The sequence below is a fragment of the Sphaerodactylus townsendi genome, linkage group LG08, assembly GCF_021028975.2.
Source record: "Sphaerodactylus townsendi isolate TG3544 linkage group LG08, MPM_Stown_v2.3, whole genome shotgun sequence".
Taxonomy (NCBI): domain Eukaryota; kingdom Metazoa; phylum Chordata; class Lepidosauria; order Squamata; family Sphaerodactylidae; genus Sphaerodactylus; species Sphaerodactylus townsendi.
The window spans coordinates 47,965,295-47,989,030 of record NC_059432.1 but is presented as its reverse complement, the minus strand read 5'-3'; the positions used below and the strand labels follow the sequence as shown (position 1 = coordinate 47,989,030).

General features: G+C 39.6%; 1 protein-coding gene and 1 long non-coding RNA gene across 2 annotated transcripts; both read left to right on the top strand.

Annotated features, from left to right (window-relative positions):
* Window positions 1-550: 550 nt before the first annotated feature.
* LOC125437749 lies at window positions 551-3,713 on the top strand. Its single transcript, XR_007245263.1, has 5 exons — window positions 551-570; window positions 717-746; window positions 2,166-2,189; window positions 2,336-2,365; window positions 3,690-3,713. It is a non-coding gene; the product is annotated as an uncharacterized LOC125437749 (long non-coding RNA).
* Window positions 3,714-11,098: 7,385 nt separating this feature from the next.
* Window positions 11,099-22,605, top strand: LOC125437748 (deleted in malignant brain tumors 1 protein-like). The gene is made up of 7 exons (XM_048505682.1): window positions 11,099-11,104; window positions 14,378-14,422; window positions 15,805-15,840; window positions 18,115-18,287; window positions 18,967-19,361; window positions 20,418-20,677; window positions 21,968-22,605. Exons 4-7 carry the CDS (start codon window positions 18,138-18,140, stop codon window positions 22,114-22,116), a joined length of 954 nt encoding a protein of 317 aa, XP_048361639.1. The 5' UTR covers window positions 11,099-11,104; window positions 14,378-14,422; window positions 15,805-15,840; window positions 18,115-18,137; the 3' UTR covers window positions 22,117-22,605.
* The last annotated feature ends 1,131 nt before the right edge of the window (window positions 22,606-23,736 follow it).

Genomic DNA, 23,736 nt, shown 5'->3' with positions numbered 1-23,736 from the left:
GAGGTTCTTGAAATAAAACTAGGCAAGTTTTCAACATGAATGCATTAGATCCACCAGAAACACTCTGTTTTGTGCAGGGAAATTGGTTTAATTTGATATTTTATGTTACTTATTGTATGTACCATTTCACTAACTGCTCTCCAGATGATCAGTTAAACTTAAATATATAGCAGCAGCCATAATTTTACATAAGAGAAATATTAACTCACTAGTGTATGTGCAATTATTATCTAGATATTATTATCTAGATATCTACAGAAATGTGTCTATATTTTAGCAACTGGAGAGACTTTTGCAAGGACGTCTCAATAATATTGGCAGGTACACTGAGATACAGGTTGTTCTATGATGTTTGCATAGTTTCACAACAGCCTCAGTGACATAATGAAAGTGCTAAAGTACTTTAAATGTAGCTACAGCTATTCTTTCAAATGTGTTTTAAGTATGAAACTGGAAGGTTGGCAGTACTAGGAAGTCAGTATGGCATATGATTGCTAGAATATTGATAATCATACAATCCTATAAATTATTATTGTTCATTTATAGACTCATCGCATCATCCGTTATCAGGTAATTAGAATCCCATCTCTCTGTTTTTACATTGGCAGACTGCATTTCCACGGCAGAAATGGGGAATGGAAGTATAATGCAGCTATGTGATAGCTTTGAATGATTAAAAACTGGAGAAAACTATAAAACTTTGTTTATTTTAACAGGAAGTGCTAGTCATCAAGATCTTAGAAAAGGTAAGACATTAGTACTCTTGTGTTATTTGATTTTTATTTCATCAGGCAATGGACTAAGCTGGGCTATTAAAGACCCAAAGTTCTGCAATTTCACACTTTGATGATATAGGAAATAGTGTCCTCGCCTGCAGAGGACTGTGTTCGGTGCTGGTGTGCCTAGGAATGGCTGATAACTTCTGGTCAGCTGTTGTGAAGCCATGAGGAAGCTTCTTGGCAGCTAAGAGGCTTTTATGTTTTTGAAGCCTCCCCATACCTTCAGGAAGCCCCTTTGGGAGTGGCGGAGTGTTGCAGCTGTGGTGCTGAAGCCAGCCCCCTGGCTCTTGGATGGGGCTGTCCACCATTACTGGGGAAGGGGTGGAATTATGAAAGCACTAAATGTTGAAACTAAGGAATGGACTAAGCTAGGCTCTTAATAGACTAAGTGCTATATGTTGAGACTAAGGAAAGTGCTATATGTTGAGACTAAGGAATGGACTAAGCTGGGCTCTTAATAGACTAAGTGCTATATGATGAGACTAAGGAAAGTGCTATATGTTGAGACTAAGGAATGGACTAAGCTGGGCTCTTAATAGACAAAGTGCTATATGTTGAGACTAAGGAAAGTGTTATATGTTGAGACTAAGGAATTGACTAAGCTGGGCTCTTAATAGATTAAGTGCTATATGTTGAGACTAAGAAAAGTGCTATATGTTGAGACTAAGGAATGGACTAAGCTGGCCTCTTAATAGACTAAGTGCAATATGTTGAGACTAAGGAAAGTGCTACATGTTGAGACTAACAAATTGACTAAGCTGGGCTCTTAATAGACTAAGTGCTATATGTTGAGACTAAGGAACGTGCTATATGTTGAGACTAAGGAATGGACTAAGCTGGGCTCTTAATAGACTAAGTGCTATATGTTGAGACTAAGGAAAGTGCTATATGTTGAGACTAAGGAATGGACTAAGTTGGGCTCTTAATAGACTAAGTGCTATATGATGAGACTAAGGAAAGTGCTACATGTTGAGACTAAGGAATGGACTAAGTTCTGCAGTTTCACACTTTGATTACATAAAAGATGGTCTCCTCGCCTGCAGAGGACTGTGTTCTGTGCTGGTGGACCTAGGCATGGGTGATAACCTCTGGGTTGGCTGCTGTGGAGCCGTCAGGGGGCTACTTGTCAGCAAAGAGGCTTTTACATTTTTGAAGGCTCCCCACACCACAAGGGAGCCTCTTTGGGAGTGGCAGAGTCTTGCAGCTGTGATGCCACAACCTGCCACCTGGCCTCTTGGATGGGGCTGCCCAACAATATAGCAATCCTTCCAAATATTTTTTAAGTATGAAGCTGGAAAGCTGCCAATACTATAAAGTTAATATGGCATATGATTGCTAAAATATTGATAATACATAATCCTATAAATTATTATTGTTCATTTATAGACTCATCGCATCATCCATTATCAGGTAATTAGAATCCCATCTCTCTGTTTTTACATTGGCAGACTGCATTTCCACGGCAGAAATGGGGAATGGAAGTATAATGCAGCTATGCGATAGCTTTGAATGATTAAAAACTGGAGAAAACTATAAAACTTTGTTTATTTTAACAGGAAGTGCTAGTCATCAAGATCTTAGAAAAGGTAAAACATTAGTTCTCTTGTATTATTTGATTTTTATTTCATCAGGCAATGGACTAAGCTGGGCTATTAAAGACCCAAAGTTCTGCAATTTCACACTTTGATGATATAGGAAATAGTGTCCTCGCCTGCAGAGGACTGTGTTCAGTGCTGGTGTGCCTAGGAATGGCTGAAAACTTCTGGTCAGCTGTTGTGAAGCCATGAGGAAGCTTCTTGGCAGCTAACAGGCTTTTATGTTTTTGAAGCCTCCCCACACCTTCAGGAAGCCCCTTTGGGAGTGGCGGAGTGTTGCAGCTGTGGTGCTGAAGCCAGCCCCCTGGCTCTTGGATGGGGCTGTCCACCATTACTGGGGAAGGGGTGGAATTATGAAAGCACTAAATGTTGAAACTAAGGAATGGACTAAGCGAGGCTCTTAATAGACTAAGTGCTATATGTTGAGACTAAGGAAAGTGCTATATGTTGAGACTAAGGAACTGACTAAGCTGGGCTCTTAATAGACAAAGTGCTATATGTTGAGACTAAGGAATGGACTAAGCTGGGCTCTTAATAGACTAAGTGCTATATGATGAGACTAAGGAAAGTGCTATATGTTGAGACTAAGGAATGGACTAAGCTGGGCTCTTAATAGACAAAGTGCTATATGTTGAGACTAAGGAATTGACTAAGCTGGGCTCTTAATAGATTAAGTGCTATATGTTGAGACTAAGGAAAGTGCTATATGTTGAGACTAAGGAATGGACTAAGCTGGGCTCTTAATAGACTAAGTGCTATATGTTGAGACTAAGGAAAGTGCTATATGTTGAGACTAAGGAATGGACTAAGTTGGGCTCTTAATAGACTAAGTGCTATATGTTGAGACTAAGGAATGTACTAAGTGCAATATGTTGAGACTAAGGAAAGTGCTACATGTTGAGACTAAGGAATGGACTAAGTTCTGCAGTTTCACACTTTGATTACATAAAAGATGGTCTCCTCGCCTGCAGAGGACTGTGTTCTGTGCTGGTGGACCTAGGCATGGGTGATAACCTCTGGGTTGGCCGCTGTGGAGCCGTCAGGGGGCTACTTGTCAGCAAAGAGGCTTTTACATTTTTGAAGGCTCCCCACACCACAAGGGAGCCTCTTTGGGAGTGGCAGAGTCTTGCAGCTGTGATGCCACAACCTGCCACCTGGCCTCTTGGATGGGGCTGCCCAACAATATAGCAATCCTTCCAAATATTTTTTAAGTATGAAGCTGGAAAGCTGCCAATACTATAAAGTTAATATGACATATGATTGCTAAAATATTGATAATCACATAATCCTATAAATTATTATTGTTCCTTTATAGAATCATCTCATCATTCATTGTCAGGTAATTAGAATCCCATCCCTTTGTTTATTTTTATATTGGCAGACTGCATTTCCAGGACAGAAATGGGGAAGGGATGTATCATGCAACTATGTGCTCGCATTGAATGATTAAAGACTGGAGAGGACTATAAAAATTTGTTTATTTCAGCAGGCAGTCATTAGTTCTCTTGTGTTACCTGATTTTATTTCATCAGGCAATGGCCAGGCCCTTAAAGACCTGAAATTCTGCAGTTTCACACTTTGATGATATAGGAGATAGTCTTCTCGGCTGAAGAGGACTGTGTTCTGTGCTGATAGACCTAGGCATGGATGATAGTTTCTGGGTCAGAGCCATGAAGGGGTTACTTCTCAGCAAAGAGGCTTTTACGTTTTTGAAGCCTCCCCACACCTCCAGGAAACCCGTTTGTGAGTCGTGCAGTGGTGCAGCTGCGGTGCCGCAGCCAGCCACCTGGCCTCTTGGATGGTGCTGCCCGACATTACTGGGAGATGGAATTATGAAAGTGCTGTATGTTGAGACATTCCTTTCATGCACATTCTTCATAAGGATTATAATATTTTCCAGCAAGAATTACAAGAAGAATTATTGGACTCATTTGGCATTTTAGCTTTACTGTTGACTTAGCATGGAAATGAAAGTGCAAAAGTACTTTAAACTTAGCTATAGAAATCCTTCCAAATGTGTTTTAAGTATGAAGCTGGAAGGTTGCCAATACTAGAAAGTTAATATGGCAAATGGTGGCTAGAATATTGATAATCACACAATGCTATAAATTATTACTGTTCATTTACAGACTCATCACAACATTTATTATCAGGTAATTGGAATACCATCCCCCTGTTTGTTTGCTGGGGGGTGGAATTATGGAAGTGTTGAGACATACCTTTCATGCACATTCTTCACAAGAATTATAATATTTTTCACAAGAATTACAGGAATAATTATTGATATCAGTTGTTCAGAGTTCTCGAGTTTCTTGAAATTTTAACAGAGTTTTTTCACTCAAATATCAGTAACGGCAGATGGAGGTCCGACAGCGTAATCCTATTCAAAGTAGTTCCACTCTATTTCAGTGGAATTAGAAAGCAGTAGCTCTGCGTAGAAGAAGAAGAAGACTTTATTTACAGTCAATGACCAAATATAGCTCTGCATAGGATTGTGGAACAAGTTATCTTTCTTTCCACCAACACATTGAGAATTCTCCATTATTGATTTTTTTTTGAGGAGGAACAGCAAACCCATAGGCAACTCACTTTCTTACGCTGTTTCTTCACATGTGCGGAAATGCAGCTCCACCGGCATGAATTGTGCTGGTGGAGGCTCGGGAACTATTCTCATGCTATAGTGCGAGTGGCCCTGACTTTCCCCCCAGCTGGAGAGGCAACTCCACATGGAGCCACCTCTCGGTCGGCCCCCTCCACTGATCTTCCTGTCTAGCATCGCTCTGGAGGGCTGCAGGGACCCATCCATGCTGCCCTCCAACCTCCAGGGGTCGGAGGGCAGTGTGGGTGGGTCTCTGCAGCCCTCCAGAGTGATGCTGGACAGGAAGGTCAGTGGAGGCGACAGGAACAGTGGCGGTGTCCCGCCAGTGCTGTTTGCAATGCGCCGGTGGGAAGCCGCCACTTTGCAAAAACCTTGCTCAATGAGCGAGGTTTACAGTGGCGGCTTCACGCTGCTCCTGTGTGAACAGCACCCCAGGGATGGCGTTTTTGCCGTCCCTGGGGCAGTGTATTCTGCCCATGCGGAAAAGGCCTTAGCTTGGCCTTCTGCTAAGTTGTAGCCTCCAGGTTGAAGAAGTCTCAATCAAATCATAGCATAGTAGGAAGTGAAATCTCCCCTTCTCCTCGATGCTCTTTACATGTCAGAGAACTTGGAAAAGGTATAGGATGTATGGTGATGAAATGGCTGGGTATTAGCAAGATGAACATCTGTTTTCATTCACTGCAAAAAAGAAAAGAAAAACCAAACAAACAGTATTTGTTCTTTTAGCACATTCCTTGTTACAAATTTGTCACTAAATTGTTTTGAAACTTGAATGGAACACAGGCATACCTTGAATGGAACTTGGATGGAGCACTATCATACCATATCAAAAACCTATCTAGTTTATTATAGGAATTTATGGGAAATCTAACCAAATGTTTGATCCTTGTGTCAGTGCTGATATTTTGTATATTTAGAGATTACTTGGGGGATGGGGTGGAAGTATGGAAGTGCTACATGTTTAAACATATGTTTCATGCACATTCTTCACAATATTATCATCCTTGTGAAGAATGTGTGTGAAAATAATGTTTAAACATGTAGCACATATTATATTCTTCAGAAGAATTACAAGAAGAATTATCAGACTCATTCGTTCAGAGTTCTAGAGTTTCTTAAAATCTTAACAGTGCTTTTTCATTCAAAAATTAGTAATGGAGGTCCAACAGTATAATCCTATTCAAATTAACTCCAGTCTCTTGATTTCACTGGGCTTAGAAAGCAGTAACTCTGCATAGGATTGTGAAGCAAGTTACCTTTCTTTCCACTGACACATTGAAAATTCTCCATTATTAATTTTTTCCTTCAAATTTTTAGATAGAGCACTATGTATGCAGAATTCTGTGGCTAGTTTTTGTTCCTTATTTCATTTGCATCGTTCTTCTCCCTGTGTTGCCTATGTGAATGAGAAATCACCAGATCATAATGATGCAATCATTCAAACATTGGTATTAATCAACTTTGTGTGTGCCAGAAGAACAAATGGCTTACATACATGAAAAAAGCACAAAGAAAGAACTGTGATGCAATCATATGTACAAGATTGCTTTTTTTGCAGTGTTTTAAGAATGCACTTATCTGCAGTAGTATTAAGAAGGAAAATAAGAAAATATGCAGATGGGTTTGTGGTCCGAGGGTGGAACTCATTCAGGACAAAGTCCCTGCCCAATAATCATACCACACTTTTGGATGGGGTAAATCAATTGGCCATAGCCATTCTTTATTAATCAAGCAGAAGCATGAGGCGCAGCATGGGTCTTGATCTGATCATATAAACATCACAGTGAAGCTCCTGCGGGCGGATGCCCCGTACTGGAGCTTTGCTCTGCTGTGGGGCTCTGCCGGGCGTTCACTCCTGGCAAGAGGTGCTCCCCAGATGCCCTGTTTGGCAGGGCAGTTGCCCTTTGCCACTGTCTGCCATTCCCAAGGGGAAGGGTAGCTCGCTAGCTCCCTTCCCCTGGCCCTTCTACTTTTTTACAGCTTGTTCATTTTTTTTACAGTTTGAAATCCTATAAAATATTATTGTTCATTTATCTATTCATTGCATCCTTCATTATCAGGTAATGAGAATGCCATCTCTCTGTTTTTACATCAATAGATTATGTTTCCAAAACAGAAATGAAGAAGTGACGTATAAGGCAGCTATGCTGTAGCTTTGAATGATTAAAGGGTGGAGGAGGCTGTAACATTTTGTTTATTTTAACAGGAAGTGCTAGTGGTCCAGATCTTGAAACAGGTAAGATATTAGTCCTCTATGTCACCTGATTTTTCAGGCTGTGGACTAAGCTGGGCCCTTAAAGACCCAAAGTTCTTCTGTTTTTATGTTTGCTCCCTTGTTGACCCTGGTCAGAGAAAAAGGTGGCATAAAAATATTTTTAAATGTCAGTCAAGTCTGTTCTCCCTTTCACAAACCATTTTTGATGTCCTTCTACCAGAATTTTCCAATAGTCCCCTGTTAATGCGGTCCCTTTAGTGCTATGAAAATTGCCTTTTGGCATGATTTGGCATTTTAGCTTAACTTTTGACTTAGCATGAAAACAAAAGTGTACAAATACTTTAAATATAGCTATAGCAACCCTTCCAAATATGTTTTAAGTATGAAGCTGAAAGGTTGCCAATACTAGAAAGTCAATATGACATATGATTGCTGGAATACTGATTATCATATAATCCTATAAATTATTATTATCCACTGAGAGACCCATAGCGTCATTCATTATCAGGTAATTAGAATGCCATCCCTCTGTTTTTAATTGGCAGACTGCATTTCCACGACAGAAATGGGGAAGGGAAGTATAATGCAGCTATGCTGTAGCTTTGAATGACTAAAGGTTGGAGGAAACTGTAATATTTTGTTTATTTTAATAGGAAGTGCTAGTGGTCCAGATCCTGGAACAGGTAAGACATTAGTTCTCTTTTGTTTCCTGATTTTTATTTCATCAGGCAATTTTATCTAATCAGATATTTTCAAGTCTGCAGAGGACTGTGTGATTAAGATCCACAGATGCTTTCATTCAGCACAGGAAAAGAAAGAATGTGTTCTTTTAGCAGATCTCTTATAACAAATTTATCACAATAGATTGTGTTGAAATTTGAATAGAACACTACCATTCTTTCAACCCCCATCCCAGTTTAGCATAGGAATCTGTAGAAAATCTAAGTCCAATTATTGATCCTTGTATCAGAGGTGATATTGATTAATTTAAAGCCACATCCGGGGTGGGGAGGTGAATCCACTTGTGGAAGCAGCGCATGGACGCTCAGGCAGATTTGCCCTCCCTGTAGTACTTGCCCTAACAGAGGGGTGAAACTACCGGCATGTGGATGGCACTGTCCTCCCGGGCACTGGGACGTGGTGCCGAAAGTGGAGCCAGCATCCCAGCACTCTTGTTACCACTGCTGTAGTGGGAGCTGGCCAGTGGAGCAGATGCCTTTTAAACTTTTTTTAATGTTTGCTGCCTTATAGACTCTGGTTAAATGGAAAGGTGGCATAAAAATGTTTTTAAATATATGTCAAGTCTGTTGTCTCTTTCACAAACCATTTTTGCTGTCTGTCTGCCAAAATTTTCCAATAGTCCCCTGATTATGTGGTCCTTTTAGTGCTACAAAAATTGCCTTTTGGCATGATTTGGCATTTTAGCTTCATTTTTGACTTAGCATGAAAATGCAAATGCAAAAGTACTTTAAGTGTCGCTACGATATCCTTCCAAATAGGTTTTAAGTATGAAACTGATTGGTTGCCAATAATAGGAAGTTAGTATGGCATATAATTAGTATGGCATATAATTATATGAAAATCATATCATCCTATAAATTATTATTGTTCATTTACAGATTCATCATATTCATTATCAGGTAATTAGAATATCATCCCTCTGTTTGTTTTTATACTGGCAGACTGTGTTTCCAGGACAGAAATGGGGAATGGAAGCATAATGCTACAATATGCTAGATCTGAATGATTAAAGATTGGAGAAAACAATAACATTTTGTTTATTTAAGCAGGAAGGGCTAGTGGTCAAGATTCTGAACCAGGCAAGTATTTGGTTCTCTTGTGTTACCTGGTTTTTATTTCATCAGACAATGGACTAAGCTGGGCTCTTAAAGACCCAAAGTTCTGCAGTTTCACTCTTTTGATGATAAAAGAGATGGACTCCTTGCCTGCAGATGACTGTGTTCTGTATTGGTTAGCCTAAGCAAGGGTCGGCCGCTTCTGGGTCGGCCGCTGTGGAGCCATGAAAGGACTTTTTGGCAGCAGGAAGTGTTTTGTTTTTGAAGCCACCCCACACCGTCAGGAAGTCTCTTTGGAAGTGGTGGAGTGTTGCAGCTGTTGTGCCAAAGCCAGCCCCCTGGCCTCTTGGACGGGGCTGCCCAACATTACTGGGGTGGGGGTGGGATTATGGACGTGCTAAATGTTGAGACGTACCTTTCATGCACATTCTTCACAAGGCTTATAAAAATTTTCCGCAAGAATTACTGGACTCGTTTGGCATTTTGGCTTCACTTTTGACTTAGCATGAAAATGAAAGTGTAAAAGTACTTTAAAGTAGTATAGCAATTCTTCCAAACATGTTTTAAATATGAAGTTGGAAGGTTGCCAATACTAGAAAGTCAATATGGCATATGATTGCTGGAATATTGATAATCACATAATCTTACAAAATATTATTGTTCATTTACAGACCCACACCGCCATTCAATATCAGGTAATTAGAATACCATCCATCTGTTTGTTTTTACTTTGGCAGACTGCATTTCCAGGACAGAAATGGGAAGCATAATGCAGCTATGCTGTAGCTTTGAATGACAAAAGGTTGGAGGAGACTGTAACATTATGTTTATTTTAACAGAAAGGGCTAGTGGTCCAGATCCTGGAACAGGTAAGACATTAGTACCTGATTTTTATTTCATCAGGCAATTTTATCGAATAATATATTCTTGAAGTCTGCAGAGGACTGTGTGATCAAGATCCACAGATGTTTTCATTCAGCACAGCAATAGAAATAAAAAAGAATTTGTTCTTTTAGTAGATCTGTTGTAACAAACGTGTCACTTCAGATTGTGTTGAAACTTGAATAGAACACTATTATATCATTGTATCAACCCACCATCCCCGTTCACCAAAGGAATCTGTAGAAAATCTAAGCCCAATCACTGATCCTTGCATCAGAGCTGATATTGATATGTTTACAGCTACATCGGGGGGGGGGGGGGGATCCACTTGTTGAAGCAGCATGCAAACCCTCAGGCAGATTTGCCCTTCCCAAGGCACTTGCCCCAACAGAGGGGTGAAACTGCTGGCGTGTGGCTGCCACCATCCTCCCCAGCACTGAGATGTGGCACCAGAAGTGGAGCCAGCTGAGCTTCTGCCACACAGGTGTAGTGGGGGCTGGTCAGGAGAACAGCTGCCCTTTTAACATTTTTTTTGCTTCCTTGTGGATCCTGGTCAGGTGGAAAGGTGGCATTAAAATGTTTTTAAATAAATAAGTCAAGTCTGGTGCCCCTTTCACAAACATTTTTACTGTCCTTCTGCCAAAGTTTGCCAGTAGTCCCCTCATTATGTGGTCCCTTTAGTACTTTTAAAGTTGCCTTTTGGCATGATTTGGCATTTTTGCTTCACTTTTGACTTAGCATGAAAACAAAAGTGCAAAAGTGCTTTAAATGTAACTATAGCAATCCTTCCAAATTGGTTTTGAGTATGAAGCTGGAAGGTTGCCAATGCTAGAAAGTCAATATGGCATATGATTGCTAGAATATGGATAATCATATAATCCTACAAAATATTATTGTTCAATTACAGACCCATGGCATCATTCATTATCAGGTAATTAGAATACCATCTCTCTATTGTTGTTTCCATGAGCAGACTATGGCCTCTTTAGCTCAAGCATAATAATGCACTTTCAATCCACTTTCAATTCATTTTCAGCTGGATTTTACTGTGCGGAATAGCAAAATCCACTTGCAAACAGTTGTGAAAGTGGATTGAAAGTGCGTTATTCTGCATGTGTGGAAGGGGCCTATATTTCCAGGACAGAAATGGGAATGCAGCTATACTGTAGTTTGAATGACTAAGGAGACTGTTACATTTTGTTTAACAGAAAGGGCTAGTGGTCCGGATCCTGGAATAGGTAAGAAATTAATCCTTTGTGTTACCTGATTTCTAGTTCATTGGGCAATGGGCTAAGTGGGACTCTTAAAGACATAAAGTTCTGCTGCTTCACACTTTGATGATATTCTCAATGTCTCCAGAGGACTCTGTGCTCAAGATCCAGAGATATTTTCATTCAATACAGGAAAAGAAAGGATTTTTTTCCCTTTATATCTCATTAAAATTTTGTCAACATGAATGGAACACTATTATATCTTTGCGTTGACCTCTCCTTCAGTTTACCATAGGAATCTGTATAAAATCTAAGTCCAATTATTGATCCTGGCATCTGAGATGATATTTTATATATTTATGGCCCCATCCAAAGCTGGGGGGGGGGGAGGAATCTGCTCGGGGAAGTGGCATGCGGCTCCTCCAGTGGATTTGCCCTCTCCAGGCCAGTTGCCCCAGCAGAATAATGAAATCACCAGCATGTGGCTGCCATGATCTTCCTTAGTACTGGGATGTGTGCCAGACACAGCACCAGTGTCCCAGTGCTCCTGCTGCCATCAGTGTAGTAGGGGCTGGCCAGGGGTGGAGCTGAAGTTAGTCATCTCCCTCCCAGTCATTTACTGCATTATGGCAGCAGCTGGAAAGTCAGACTTCAATTGCCCTTTCAGGTGATGTAAGTTAATTAAGGCCAATGGGGACTTCTTGGTAGCAGGGAGGCTTTTATGCTTTTGAGGCCTTCCCACACCACCAGGAAGCTTCTTGGGGAGTGGTGGAGTAGTGCCATTATGGTGCCATGGCTAGCCCCCTGGATCGGACTGCCCAACATTAGTGTGTGTGTGGGGGGTGGAATTATGGAAGGCTACATGTTGAAACATTCCTCTCAATCACATTCTTTTCAAGGATTATAATATTTTTCACAAGAATTACAAGAAAAATTATTGGATTCGTTTGTTCAGAGTTCTGGAGTTTCTTGAAATCTTAACAGAGCTTTTTCATTCAGAGTCTCTCACATTCTTATAAATCACTCCAAGAACTTACCAATCATCGCATCTCATAGTTGAGAAGAGTTCCACATTCAAGAGAGTCAAAATCAGCTTATTTATTGTTGGCGTCCATCTTGGATGCTTTGAAGTCTATGAGTCTTAAAACTCATTTAGTGATATTTAAACAAAGGCCGGTTCTGCACGGGCTGAAATAACCGATTTCAGTAAAACACCATTGGGGGGGAGCCTTCACACAGGTGCCACCACCAAATCAATGCAGTGTCACCCTCTCCCCCCGAAACGGCATTTTTGAACCTTGCTCCCCAAGTGAGGTTTTTTTGGAAAATGTTGGCTTCCATCCATTGCCGAGCAAACAACACCAGGTGGAAGCCGGCATATTTCCCGTGCTGCTCCTGGATGTCTCCAACTCCTGCCACCTTCCATCACTTTGTGGAGGCCAGGGGACAGGCCTCCTAGCCTCTGACCCTAGAGGCATCGCTCTGCCCATGGGGTGTGTGTCCCCTAGCCTCCACAAAGTGACAGAAGGTGGCAGGAGGTAGGAGGCATTGGGGAGCGGTGTAGCCCATGTGAAGGCTGCACCACCAGATGTGCTGCCAGTGTGGCTGTTTATGCGAACAGCCCCCGGGGATGCATCGGCATAATTCATGCCCCCATTCAGCTGGCCATGTGGAAATGGCCAAAGAAAAACAGGGAAAAACTTCATTTAGTTGACAATTTTAAAAAATTCCTTCAGAGCTCCAAAAGTTTAGTAACAGATCCAGAAAAAATTAAAAGAAAGAGAACCCAGAGAACATGAAAGTAATAGACTGAAGAGGAAAAAACAATAAAGAGAAGTGTGCTTGTGTGAAGGCAATTTCTTCAGCTAAACTGACACACTGGCACTGACTGATCCTGAATAATATCAAAACTTGTGGGTCAAAAGAAAGCCCAACTAATCCATGTGTTGCATTAAAGGACCTCAAAACATTGAGGAGGCAAGAGTTAGACCTGGTCTACTCTTTAGCCAGCAATTTGTCCCCTTCAGTGAGCACTGCTGGGAGATAACAGAAGCTCAGACTGACTGAGACACCATTTCTTTCGGAATTCCTGAGATTCAGTATTAAATCTTAGCTCCATATTTTTCTGCTATCCCCTGTATTTTTGTTATTGAATCTTTTAATAGAGATCAGAGGCTTTAGCTTGTCAATTGGTCAGTTATTTTCTGTTATGGTGCCTACATCTACCCTTTCATCTTATTTTTTATCAGTTGATTATACCTAAATTTTGGAAACATTTTCTTTTGGCTAGATTAAATGTTTTAGCCGGCTGTTTTGCTGAGTAGATTCTGAGAAGAAGCTTATAGACTTATAGACAGACTGTGACCTTGTGGATCTTGTGCAGTTGAAATACTGGGTCTGGGTCTGGCAGGCTCCCCTCATCCCTCACCCTGGCCACCAGCAGGGACTAGCTTATATCTTCTTTGATTGAATGCTGGGGGCTTCTTTGGGGGATTTTTTTTATTTAGCTAGTGATTGTTTCCGGTACTTCTTCCATATCCCTGACTTTTTTGCTAGCTGTTACCGATGTTGATATAATGTTGGCTGTGGGAAAATTTTGACTGCAGAGGCCTCAATATGAGGGTAGAATTAGAAGGTTGTATTAGTGCAATTTATATTGCCTGTTAGATTAGCAGGTCACTTCTAATAAAGTATGCGTGTTCATTTATTGTTCTTTTCAACAAGTAATGATGCTACTACTTCCCTTTGCCTTTATGCAGTCTGAATGTTGGTCCATAGGCCTTATAGCTTGGAAGTGCAAAATGAAAAAAACTAAATGAGAAAGAATTTGAAATAATAGAAGAATTACATTTTGAGACAATGAGACATTGTTTCTCAAAAATCTCTAATTATTAATAAATGTGCACATTGAAAATGTTTTTTAATAACACACATTAGAAAGAAGGGATGAAAGAAAAGATGAATGTTAGCAAGCTGGATAAGAGGAAGGAAAGGAACTTTTAAAAGCCAGATTTCCTTTCAGACTTTCAAATGGATGTGGTATGAATTAATCACTGGAAAGACTGAAGGCAACTTTCCAGTATGGGACCAAATAAGGTCTAAAAATACAGCTACATAAACCACGTTGTTAGTTCTTTAGCCATTTGGCAGTTGTGTCAAATATATTTAAACAGTACATGATGGTACAGTATTTCTGTAAATCTCTTTAAAATTTTTGCATAATTGCTAGAGTGAATAAGTGCTAGAATCATGGTATCAACATATTATGTATTATTTATATACTTTGATGACTTTCAACAGAAACAGTAGTCACCAATGCACTACCTTCTGATCTTCTGGAAATAGGTAAGATGTTGCCCCTTTTTGTTTTTGTAGTCTGTTAATCAAGCAGTGGGTATCTCTTAGAGGTACCAGATTCAACTATGTCACTGTCAAGTGACATAGGAGACTGTTTCCCACTCCGTTGACTGTGTGTTCATGATCCAGAGATTCTTATCCCAAAAAGTATGACCGAAACTGTTGATTTCTATTTGATGAGTGAAAAGCAAGTGGTTTAGCAAGAAGTTAGCATTCAGTTTCAGGTACGTTTACTGTCTGTGTGCACTCTCATTCTGAATCAAATCAGCTACACAATAATGTCGGCAAATTCATTTCTGTTTCTGTATGTTCATGCATGTGCATTTAAAGATTCTTCTAGCATTGGTTTAAAATGGCATTGTAGAAACAGCATCTATAGGTATCCCTAATGAGGGTTGAGCTAATGAGTCCTATAACACTATGGAGTTCCCATAGATGGATGCTGATAAAATGAGCATGATTAAAACTTAATCTGGGAATACATTTTACTTTACCAATTTACCTCTCTCCATCCTTTTTAGCATTTGCATATGGAGCACAGACTGTAACCATGTAGATCAATTCCACATTTTTAGCATAGTTGTGATGGTTGCTGCAGCAGCGGCATAGCAAGCATACCAGAGTCTATAACAACCCTGGGATTGTTTACCAATCAGACAACAGCAGTTGATGATGTCCCTTTGAGTGTCACATACACTCACAGACAATCACTGCCACCAATCTGTCTACTGCTCCTCTACAGTGCTCCCACCCCAACCTCCCAGAGGGAGCCTGTGGACACAAAGAAAAGACCCAGCAACAGCACAACCACAACAGAGGCATGTGGCATGAGTGCCCTTCCACTTTGTAGGGGAATGATACCCTTCTGGCAGACAGGATGCCCATCCCCTTCACTGGCAAAGACCTGACTGGCATCAAAAGTGCTGCCCACATGCACCTGTGTCTGCTCCAACTTCACACTCCATTCCCATGAAAAAGGAAAAAAAGAAAGACAAAAAAGACAAGCCAGACTAAAATGCATACCCCACACTCCCAAGACTAGCATTCTTATCTTCCCTCTTTTGATACAAAATACAACCACTTTTCCCATCTTGAAAATAAGTTTCAACATGTCCTATTATTGTGAATCTCAAGTCCATGAAAACTTAGGCTGGGAAGTCAGGATGGTCTCTCATGCCAAAATGGACTCTGTGGAAATCAAATGCAACCATATGGCTCATTAAATGTAAAGATTACAAAACCTTTGGCCCACTGAAGACTTTGACCAGTGTTTATTAGACTACCAGTTATTATATCCTTGTCTTTATAGAATACATATAGAATACATAGAATATGGTTGATTTGCTTTTGTCATATTTTGATGCTTACAGCTCCTAAGACATACGAACAACCAATTCCTTCAAGTGGTAAGTTTATCTTTCTAGGTTAATAATATAGTATATAATATTATTATTAATAATATAGTACAAAAATAAAATTATTGCTTGTGGTTTAACCCCTTCTGGAGTTCTTAGTTCATGTTTACCTTACAAATATGGGTATGAATCCTGCAAGCATAAAAGAAACTTAAAGGAACATTTCATGGGGAGATTTATTGGTGGAGAAAGCTTTAAGACCCCCTCCCAGGTCTTCTCTGACATGAACATTCTCTCTTGAGAGCAGTTTGCAAGAGAATAGAAGCCATTATTTAGTTTATTCTTTTTCTTTAACAAAATTTATACACTGTCTTTCTGTCCCCCTAAGGTTCACCAAAGAGGATAACAAATTAAAACATCCATAATAAAATCACTTTGTAGATGGGTAAAAATTGGAGTGATATGGTTCCTACAACCACTTCCATTCAATATTCTGGCTGCAGCATTCTGTAGAAATTGAAGTTTCTGAACAGTTCTCCAGGACAACCCCCCCCCCCCCCCGCCCCACAGAACATTGCAGCAGTCTAATCAAGTTGTAACCGGGGCATATAACACAGTGGTTAGATCTTTTCTGCCCAGAAAAGCTGGTAAAAGGCATTCCTGGCTGCAGCTGCCATTTGCTTAACCAGCAGAAGGTCTAAGTCCAAAAGTATCTCACAATTATGGACCTGCTTCTTAAAAGGGAGTGCAACTCCATTCAGAACTCCATTCAGAACTCCATCCGGACATTTTAAATCTTGGGTCAGACTTCCCACTCACCAGTAACAATTTCACTTTGTGAGAATTAAGCTTCAGTTTATTAGTCCACATCCACTCCAGAACTGCCACCAAGTACCAGAATTTCTACAGCTTCCCTAGGATCAGCCTGGACAGTGAAATAGAGCTATTATCCACATATTGGTGACTGACAACCCACTCCAAAACTCCAGATGACCTCACTCAGCAGTTTCAGGTGGATGTTAAAGAGCATAGGGGACCATGACTACGTTACTGAAACTGATGGATGTCTGGAGAAACAAAAATAGGAATTCTAAAAAATATACATTCTTTTCAGCTTGGCACTTATCTCAAAATAGAATCATTGTTATCTGCATAGTTTAAGATTATTATTAACCTATTAATTATTATTATTTATCTATGTATATGTGTGTGTATGTACATAAAGATATTATCACACATTTATACCTATATTTTCACATTGTGTTTATGTACAAGAATTTTAAATCGCTTTTTCTTTGTAACTATCACTCGCAAATGTACATTTTTTATAATTTACCGTATGTGGCAGATCATATTCTGTTATTACTGGAACCACTTTAAGTCAGACTATCTGCCAATTAATGTGTATTCCTAAATGATAAAATTAATTTTTTTTTTTAAAAAAAAGAAGAGCACAGGGGAGAAGATTGAACTTTGTAGGACCCCTCAGGCCAAAGGCCAAGGGGCTGAGCAGAAGTCCCCCAACTCCATTTTGTGAAATATATCCTTCAGGTAGTATTGGAAGCAATGCAGAACAGTGCCTCCTAACCCCAGCCCAAAAAAGTGGTCCAGAAAGATATCATGATTGATGGTACTGAAAGTCACTGAAAGATTTAGGAGCATTAAAAGAGTCATACTCCTCTGTCTGTAGCCCTGTACAGGTCATCCAACAGGGTGACCAAAGTTGTTTCAGTTTTTTCAGTATCATAAAACCAGATTGGAAAGGATCAAAGTAATCCTTTTTCAGGAAAGCTTGAAATTTTATTTTATTTTATTACATGCAGCTTAATATGTACACATTTTATTCATTTTATTATATGCAGCTTAATATGTACAATTCACTACTCAGTTTATTTCTTATGACAGCAGTTTCAGAGTTGCTTTAATGCTGAGTATGCTTGGGAAGAGCAAAAGATTGACATCAGATTGAATTATTTTGAAATAATATACTTGACAACAAAAGGTTATGGTTGTGTACTTGTATCCATATGAATTACAAAACACAAAAATTATCCCTAAAAAGGAGGGGGGTCTAATAAAGTTGTAGACTGAAGATCATCCTGTTGCTTGACAGAGCAACCTGTCAAGAGCAACTGGGATGCAGGGAAAGGACAGATAAGATAAACAGGAAATAAAGGCAGAGTGCTGCCACCCAGGAGAAAGAGAGAGTAGGAGATAGAGATGATAGTGAAAGAGATAGTTAACAGTAGATCATGAGCTTAGTGAGGAATTAAAATAGCATCTATGTTTATTTGCTTAACACTGTTGCTTCTATCCATCAATCAGTGCTCGTATGTTCTGGAAGTTACATGCATGTACAACTCAGGAAACAAGACCTCCATGCATTGGGCTACAATCCATGGCGTTTGCATCTGAATCACAATTCCTGTACATGTCAAACTACTCCAATCTATGTCTTCTGCAAGATACCACTCCATGGTTGTGGCACAGTAAAACAAGTAAGAAAAGTGGCAGTGGGGAGATTAATGTGAAGTATGTTCTGGTTCTTTTGAAACAAAAATACGTTCTGGTTCTGTAATATATGTATGGAGAAATTACTTTTATTCAGTTTGAGCTGGTGAATATATAACAACTGGCTCCCCCTTTTCTGTGAGTTAAAAAAAGTTGTGCACTGACTTAAGGAAATTCTCTGGCGTGCCTTACACCCTTATACCTTACTTACAGTTCAGAGAAACATCAGCACTGATCAGGGTTTCCTGATTAGGAGGGATCCATCATCCAAGTTAGGATTATCCATGGTAAAGCCAGTTTTTGGATTTACCTTAACTATAGCTCATACAAGAAAGCATTTATTCTTGAAAGGTATGAGGAATGGTTTTGAGTTGCTTATATTGGCTTCTGATTATATGAGGACTCAAACACTGTGAATATATTAAGAAGGATTATAATAGCAAATACATACAGTGAAAGATTACAATGCCCACCAACCCTACTTTGAACAATGACAGAAATTACCAGCAACAGTTTTCTAGAGCCTAATGTATTTTTTCGCACAATTGACTTTATTACTAGTTCTGAAATATTAGTGGGTCTTTAAATGGTTATAATGTACATGCAGTCTATTTCAGAGAACTTATATATGATATTGACACAATATCCTTGTTTTCTGTCCTTCAGCAGGAACGTTCTGGTACTATGGTATATTCCAATGTAATCAAGATACCTGCCTCTAGTGATACCATTATGAGGAAAAAACATGTCAACGAGGAAACGATAATTATATTTCATGTTACATGTGGAATGAATGGAGACAAAATTTCAAGACAAAATTTAGTTGCCAAAAATGATATTACAAAACATCACAGCAAATACAACATTAATATTTCATTCTATGACTTCTCTTTCAAAACTCCCATCTACAATCAATACTTTGTTCATCAACATCAGGACGTATTCCTCCAAGTCTCTCTCCACAGTCCTGATCCAAAGTTGGTATTGTTTATGGACACATGTGTGGCATCTCCAGACATTAATGACTTCACTACCTTGACCTATGACTTGATCAGAAGTGGGTGAGTGTGTTTTACATGAGCAAAATAAGAGGTATTTTGTTGCCTTACTGATTTACATGGATAATTCATCTATTTTACTCTGAGGAGGACAAGTAGTATTCATTATATATTAGTATCACCACTGGCTTATGCTATTGATATTCTAGATTATATATTTTTCTATGGATGTCCTTTCAAAAAGTGACTATCAACTACTTATCATCCAGATTACTTTGCCAAGGTTTTGCTCTCAAAATGTCAAATAAATGTGGAGTTTGTTTGCTTCATTGCATAATTTGTCCCAGACATCCTTCAAATTAAGATACAAGACAACAACTTGGGTTTAACTAGTTTATTTAATAATTAAACTGATCTATATCATAATATTGAATTTGCTAACATATTTAAATGGACAGGCTGTGCTAGGCAGCCAGACTACAGCTGTCTTTGTTGGGAAGATGCACCTTGATTCCAAACAGAGCCAGCATCTTCTGATGGCCTTGTATATCATAGGCCGTTTCTGCACAGGTGGAAGAAGTGGCTGACCACTGGCATAATTTATCCTGGTGGAGCCTCGGGACTGCTCGTATGGTCCCTTGCAGGCAGTCCTGAAGCCACCATGGGCTGCAGGTGTGGCATGGAGCCACCTCCAGTTTGAATCACAGACTTCGTAACTCCCCAAATAATGCTGCTGCTTCTTTTTCCATACAGCCTTCTTCACTTTCCTTTGCATGGCTTGGATATGAAACAAAATAAAAACTCTGGATTAATCCAGAGGTCACTTGCTTCACTATTTAAATTTCTACACTTACCAGCAGAGGGAAGGAGCAGAATCATTATTTCATAATGAGTGTTTAGACAAAAAATGTGCAGAAAGAGTTGAAATTACTATAAACATGCCTGATGGTTGTATAATACACATATCTAGGATCCTATATACGCACAAGTGGACTATTGGGAAGAAGAGTTGAATCTTTCCTTTAATCATTATTCTTACCAGTACACCAACTCAAAGGTCCAGTGCTTTTTATGTGATTATCTGAACAAGCCTGAGTCACCTGATTTCTTTTTTTTCAGATGTGTACAAGATTTTACCTATCAGGAACTGCCTTCACCAAGCAACAATGTTGTTCGCTGTAAATTCAATGCCCTTAAGCTGCTTAAGAAGCACAATGCAATTTACTTGAAATGCTACCTAGTAGTATGCAAGGCATCTGATTACTCATCTCGATGCTATAAAGGGTGCTTACCTACAAAAAATAGGGATGTAACTGCGCTCCAGGATGGCATGACTGTTATGGGAACAGTGTGGCTCAGGAAAGAAGGCAAAAAACATGGTAAATTGTACTTATGATTCATTCTCTTGTCATGGCAGTGGCCTCCAAAATATATTCAGGAGTGGTCCCAAAACTTTCACTGTGATTACTCATAGTTTGCTACAAAATTACATAGTTCTGTATTCATCTTTTTATTTGTTTTAATAAATGCATAATAATACAGGAGTTCATCACACAACAGAGTCATAAAATCCCATTGCATATTATCACCTTGTAAAAGTCACTAAAGATACACAGGCGTTGTCTGTAAGTGGTTTAACTACTTCAGATTCCTTGAAGCTGATTTGGAATGCTTCAAGTGCCATCCTAAGCAGAATTAACCTCCTTTAAGCCCATTGATTTCAATAAACATAGAAGTGTGTGCCTCTGTTTATAATGACACTGTTATATCCATAAGGGAGATAGAAATCTTTATTTAAAAGTTGTTATCAGAATTCTCACCATCTTCTTTGGAACCATAACAAGTGAATTATAGCTTAGGCAATTGTGTGGACTATCTACATCCACAGATTGTGGAGTATTCATGGAGGCAATGTCTTATCACACCATGATAAAATTGCTCTACATTCTAATATTTTAGCCAAACTTGTTGATAAATTATATTTGAGTCCAGTGGTACCTTAGTGACCAACAAGATTGTAATCAGGTTGATTACAGCAGAGGAGAAATATTTAGGGAGATAAAAATCCTATGACCCCATTGAAAACAAGTTGATTTCAATATGCATTGTACCTTTTTGTCCTTTACAAGCATTCTTTAAAACACCCCTCTTACTTTTTGACTAGGACAAAAGGACTCAGATCTCCACTTCTATTCTACTGTGTCTTGCCAAAGGAGACTTTTGGGTTTTGAAAGTTGACACCCTGAAACACTTCTTGGTCTCTAAGGTGTTACTGGACCAGTGGTGTAGCGCCAACGGGGCGGGGGCAATGCTCCAAGTGGCGCCGTGGCAAAGACATGGCCAGGCCATGGAGGGGGCGTTCCAGGGCGGGGTGGGAGCAGTCAGCTCTGCATCAGGGGTGCATGGCGCACACATGTGCCCTGTGCGCAGTTCCCCCTTGCTCCGCCCCTGTACTGGATTCATGTCTAACTGTTTAAATGCAGGCCAATAAGACTTAATGGTTTTTGACCTCAACTGGATTATTTATTTCTGTAATTATTCATTTATGTTATTGTAATCAAATGATGAATATGCCACTAAGATATCACTGCTGAAGAAGTAATCCAAACAGCAATTGAGCCTATATATAAACTCCAACAAATCATTACATCCTTTCTTTTTAATTTCAGAACGGGAGAAGCGTGCAATTCTCACAGAAGATGAAGGCATCTGCCCATTTACTATTATTGCTATGATTTTGGTAGTCATAGTCTTTGTTCTAGCTGGCTTTCTTCTGATCAGTAAATTGATGAAGAAAAAAACCAACCAGATCTACTGATATTAATATGTCACCAGCATAACAAGGCTATAGATTTTACTTTAGTATGTCCTGCAGCTAGCACATCTGTTTCTGAAAGTGATTGTTTTCTTCCAAGAAGTTAACATCAAAAAAGTGATTGCTTTCTTCCAAGAAGTTAACATAAAAAAATAACATAAATTACTGCATGCATCACAACCCCATTGTCCAACTGCTAGTATTTAAAAAGACAGATTCTAATCAAAATTAAATTATTATTTCAACTACTTTGGTTCATGATTATTTTGGAATGTCTGTATTTTTTCCTGGCTGTTTATTGGACATTGTTATTTAATTATATTTAAGTGCTATACAGAATATACAGAATCATGTAATATCCATTGTATTTTTATTTTTTTATTATTTGCAAGCTGCAAATATTAGGTATCTGTGGAGACCACAAGTTTTGGCTGTGTTACTTTCCAGTATTTTGTACACTTGATTTGCATGTGATATTTGTCAAAGAAGAAAAATGAGTTTTGATTTTAATTTATTTGGAATAAAATTACAATATCTTTGCAAGTTAACACTCTGCGTCAGTTTTTACTAGCTCACAAGAAGAATTAACCTTATACAACTGAAATGTTAAAGGGAATAAAATATTGGGAAGAAGCATCTGCTATTTTTGTCTTGTTCCACTGCAGCTTACTATAAAATGCTCACAGTTCCCAACCAAAATTAAGAACATAACATTCTTATCTGTGGGGTTAAATTTTGGCCACAGCCAAAACGTTTTATTGACAAAGGATGAAAAGAAGCGTGAGGTGCGGCATGGGATTTGATTTGAACACTGGGCAGCCCGAGTGCTGTCCCCAGTGAAAACTTCCTTCCTCTACAGAGCCCTCCAGGGGTTGAGTGGTCTATCAAGTCTAAATAAACAAACAAACAAACAGACAAACAAACAGACAAACCCACCTGTTGGAGGAAACCATTAACCTTGTGCAGTAACTGTGGATCCCAGCTGGACGGCAAGCCACTTTCTGAAGAACCATCTTACTGCTAAGGGGCACAAGCCACAGTAGCCCCTCTCTGGGTGTCCTGACCCATGGCTTTCTCCACCCCAAACCCCTTAAGGAGGTTCCACCAAAGAGGGTTGGGTCTCCAGCTTCCCTCACCATCAGATCAGTTCCCATGCGCCAACCACCGGCTTGGCTATGACAGCAAACACATGCATTAACATTGTCCAAGAGGGAGAGGTCGGTGGGAAACTTGCCACCGCTCAGAGGAGGGGGCAAGGGCTGGGTCAAAGCCTTATAAAGGCTCCCAACCACCCCTCTTGCTGATGTCATTATGCCCCATTGGCGGCATGACGCAGTTGCCCATAATGGATATTGCCGCCGCCTGCTTTCCGCTCTTCTAAGGGTAGGCATGGTGGGGCCTCTTAGCAGTGCCCTTCCCAGGCAGCAAATGCCAGCCCCTGTTAATTCAGTGCCGCTCTTTACCATACTAAAATCCCCTTCTCTAGGTATTAAAACCCCATTTAAATCATGCGACCTGTGTAAAGGCATATGGTGTGCTTAACCTGTGTTGGCATGTAAAGGGATAGATCAAAGCAATATAATCAATAATGTATTGATGGATGTACTGCTATATAACAAAAAA

What these genes read in the sequence shown, in the direction of transcription:
- LOC125437748 (XM_048505682.1), top strand. Translation starts at nt 18,138, where the DNA reads ATGCATGTACAACTCAGGAAACAAGACCTCCATGCATTGGGCTACAAT. An exon ending in TATGACTTGATCAGAAGTGG is followed by an intron (nt 19,362 to 20,417) that starts GTGAGTGTGTTT and finishes CTTTTTTTTCAG; the next exon opens with ATGTGTACAAGATTTTACCT. An exon ending in GAAAGAAGGCAAAAAACATG is followed by an intron (nt 20,678 to 21,967) that starts GTAAATTGTACT and finishes TTTTAATTTCAG; the next exon opens with AACGGGAGAAGCGTGCAATT.